The sequence below is a fragment of the Tribolium madens genome, unplaced genomic scaffold (genome assembly GCF_015345945.1).
Source record: "Tribolium madens isolate multiple individuals breed KSU strain unplaced genomic scaffold, Tmad_KSU_1.1 Scaffold_1;HRSCAF=32;Tcas5.2_LG8, whole genome shotgun sequence".
Classification (NCBI taxonomy): Eukaryota; Metazoa; Arthropoda; class Insecta; order Coleoptera; family Tenebrionidae; genus Tribolium; species Tribolium madens.
Genome location: NW_025400984.1, coordinates 3,087,905 through 3,091,386, shown reverse-complemented (window position 1 = coordinate 3,091,386; position 3,482 = coordinate 3,087,905). Strand labels below are relative to the sequence as shown.

Below are 3,482 nucleotides of genomic sequence, written 5' to 3'. Positions count from 1 at the left end.
ATAAAATATTCATAATTTTTCATTTTTCTAGTATATGTGAAATAAATATGTTATGAGTTTAATCGGCTTTTTAATTCTTTTTTGTTAATACATCATAATATTTTTAAAGATTACCAAAATTAAGCTCAAGTTTTCCATGTTGACAATAATTTGTGTCAAATCAATATCTGATTTTATTATTTATTTATTGCAGTTAATTCTGGTTAAACACCTCTTATTACGACTCGTGTTTACTTCATGCAGACCTGAAATAAAGTAAAATTAAGCCAGTTCAAAAATGCAACTACTTTCTGTCTGTATTTTTTTAACGCTTTTTAACGGCGAAATTGGCGATTCAGAATTTGATAAAACAGCGAAATGTGTTAGTCGAATCGTTGCAAAATTTGCAGAATCTGAAACAGTGATTTATGTAATTGACACCAACCTCAGACTTACTTATCCTGTGATTTACCAGAGCAGTAGTGTGCAATATTTTACTTTATTCAAATTCCGGCTGCCCGATATATACGTCATTAAATTGGGAGTATTGAATATTGACCAAATGTTGTTTTTTTTAGATCAATTTGATCATTTTAACTCGCGGGCTAAATACATAATTTTAAGTGGAATCTTCAAACCGGCTGAAATTTTTCAAAAATTATTGAACTATTTTGTTCATAACGTAATAATTCTAACACCTGAAGGTACCGCAATTACCTACAAACCTTACGTTTATGAAAACGTGCTTCCTGAAGAGGTAAAACCCGTGGTTCTCGGCCCCTGTCTCAGATTGAACCCAACAGCACTATTTAGTACCTCACTACCAAAATTTTGGAGGAACACCACAATTCCAGCTGTCTATTTCAACATGTACCCATTTCTCTACAGTGACCACGACGATCATCTTCAAGGAATTGCTTTCAGAAACTTCCAACTAATTCAGGAATTGCTGCAATTTCAGATAAATGTGACTCGTCACAAAATTGGGGCTTTTGGTACTTCACGAATTAACAAAACTTACACCAATGTGTTGGGTTAGTACTCTTTTTTATCACTTTACAAATTTTGTCAAGTCTTATCTACAGGTTTCTTACAGACGAGACAAAAACATTTAATGCTCAATAACTTCATGTTGTTAACAAGTAGACAAGTCTTAGAATTTGATTTGACGAGTTTTTGGGGCATTGTGACCCAACATTGGGTGGTACCAAAAGCCCAACTTGTACCCGACTGGGAAATAATCTTCTATGCTTTTAATTCAATTATTTGGGTGTTGATTTTTTTTTCTTTGGTTGTGTTGAGTGTTGTTTGGCATTATTTTGGAAAAGACGACTTGTTGCAATCCTTCGAACTACACTTCCAGATTTTGCTAGAATCTAGCAATTCCAGAATACTGAAAATTAGTAGATTGTCAAATCGAGTCTTGGCATGTGTTGCAATCTTTTCGTTTTATGTCATTTCGACGGCTTTCCGACGTGAAATGGTTCGAATTTTCACCAGCTATTTGTACCAAGACCAAACCGAGACTTTGAAAGATATTGTCAGAAAGCAAATTCCTTGTACTGTTTATGGCGAAATTAAAGACTTGTATCAATCTAAAGATGAATCTTTTGGCGATTATGTCAACAATGTGTGTTCTACTATTGTTCCGAATACTGATATTGCAGAATATTTTACCAAAATTGCGTCCGGGGAAAATCTTGCCACTGTTGATACACGTATGTCTTTTAAAAGTCTCAAAAATAAAATGTTTCTGAAAGGGGAAAAAGAGCCTCAAGTGCATTTAATTCTAAGAGAAATTAAATACGAGTTTGTATATGTTTTTTTGACCAGAGGATATCCGTTACACCAACGATTTAAAATAGCTACTGGACGATTACTAGCTGCAGGAATTCCGAATTGGTTTAGAAAACAATATTACCAAACGCTCAAAAAGGAGCTAGAAAGTAAAGAAATTGTTCATCCTGATAACTTGTCATTTGAAGATGTTTCAGCAGCGATTTATATTCTTTTCACTGGGTATATTTTGAGTTTTATTACATTTTTATTAGAGTTACTTACAAAGAAAAACATTATTAGACGGTTAAAAAAATATATTTAAAAAAAATTACTATTATTTATCGTAATTAAACGTTTGTGATGATTCATTTATAACGAATGACTACTCTACATTAAGTACTAAAGATAACATTTTGTAACCTAAAATATGTAGGTATCTATTTTTTATTATGTAATATTTTTTATGCTTTTAATTACTACAAACTAATAAAACTAAATCAATGATATTTTATACTACTTAGAATGACAAGATCTAATGCACAAATGTTTTGACAATTAAATTAATTATTTGCGATGATTTTTATAAACAATAACAATACTCAATGTCATTGAGATAAACTAAAAACTCTCAATGATTCAGAAAAATTAATTCACAGCAGTGTTTAAAAACTTATTAACTACAAAATTATGTAATATATCATTTATTCCCTAGTTTATTCCAACATTTTTCTTATTTTTTATTATTTTTATAAACTCATGTTACTAAAGTTTTGATTTCTAATTTTTTTCTTAAATTGTTAACAAAAATTTTTATGGTATGTAAAATGTTTTTGACGACGCATAGATTTAATTAAAACTCCAATCAAATTTTTTATGACGTGGCTACTTAAATTCCAGTTTCATTTATTGGATAGCTATAAAATAAATAAATAAGCATTGATGACTTGCAATTTGAAAAAGAGTCTGAACGCATATTATATTTATTTATTTATTTATATTTCCTATTGTTTTTAAATTTATTTCAAAGAAATAGATCGTTAAGAAAATCTTTTTGTTATAATGACAAGTGTTTTTTCCGCTTGCAGAGAAATGATTACAGATAAGTATTTGTAATGTTTTACACTTCTGATTTCCTTATCTTTTTGTTTTCATTCGCTAACTCTTGATAACAAACTATAAATAAACAACTTGCGTCTATGGAAGATCAGTCTATAGCAAAATGTAGACTATAATCCTGAGTGTTTTTTTTATTACGTGGCAGCTAGAATTGCATATTCATTTATTATAAAAAGTTGATCGATAAAACATCTAATCATCACAAATTCTATTATCTATTTTTGATGTTTTTCTTCCTCTGGCAGAAAGATAAACAGAAATACTTGCAATGTTTTACACTCTTAATTTTATAATCTTTCTATTTTGATTCAACAACTTGTAATTCGTAATAATAGTGATAACACATTATAAGTAAGCAACTCGCGCCTGCAGAGCATCAGTCTCTAACAAAATGTTGATAATAATCCTGAGTGTGATTTTGGGTGCTCTCATTTATTACAAGTTAATAAAACCGGCAAGTTTTTGGGAAGAAAGAAACATCACCCATGTGTCAGCATGGCCTCTCGTAGGAAGTATGTGGGATTCTGTGATTCAAAAGAAAAATTTTGGTGAAATATCTGCTGACATTTACAAGAAATATCCAAATGACCGGTGTGTTTTTCATTTTT

At 30.2% G+C, this 3,482-nt stretch overlaps 2 protein-coding genes across 3 annotated transcripts in view; both read left to right on the top strand.

The window, feature by feature from the left end:
• The first annotated feature begins 277 nt into the window (after nucleotides 1–277).
• LOC123004065 lies at nucleotides 278–1,018 on the top strand. Its single transcript, XM_044397181.1, has one exon. It carries the CDS (start codon nucleotides 278–280, stop codon nucleotides 1,016–1,018), a length of 741 nt encoding a protein of 246 aa, XP_044253116.1.
• Nucleotides 1,019–2,978: 1,960 nt separating this feature from the next.
• The window catches only part of LOC123016173 (cytochrome P450 9e2-like), a 4,411-nt gene continuing 3,907 nt past the window's right edge, over nucleotides 2,979–3,482 (top strand). For both annotated transcript variants that reach the window (XM_044416408.1, XM_044416407.1), the window contains exon 1: nucleotides 2,979–3,465. In XM_044416408.1, coding sequence (XP_044272343.1) covers nucleotides 3,266–3,465 — 200 coding nt within the window. In that variant the 5' untranslated portion in view covers nucleotides 2,979–3,265. The remainder of the gene's footprint in view (nucleotides 3,466–3,482) is intronic.

Excerpts from the sequence above, each read along its gene's own strand:
- LOC123004065 (XM_044397181.1), top strand. The coding sequence starts at position 278 with ATGCAACTACTTTCTGTCTGTATTTTTTTAACGCTTTTTAACGGCGAA.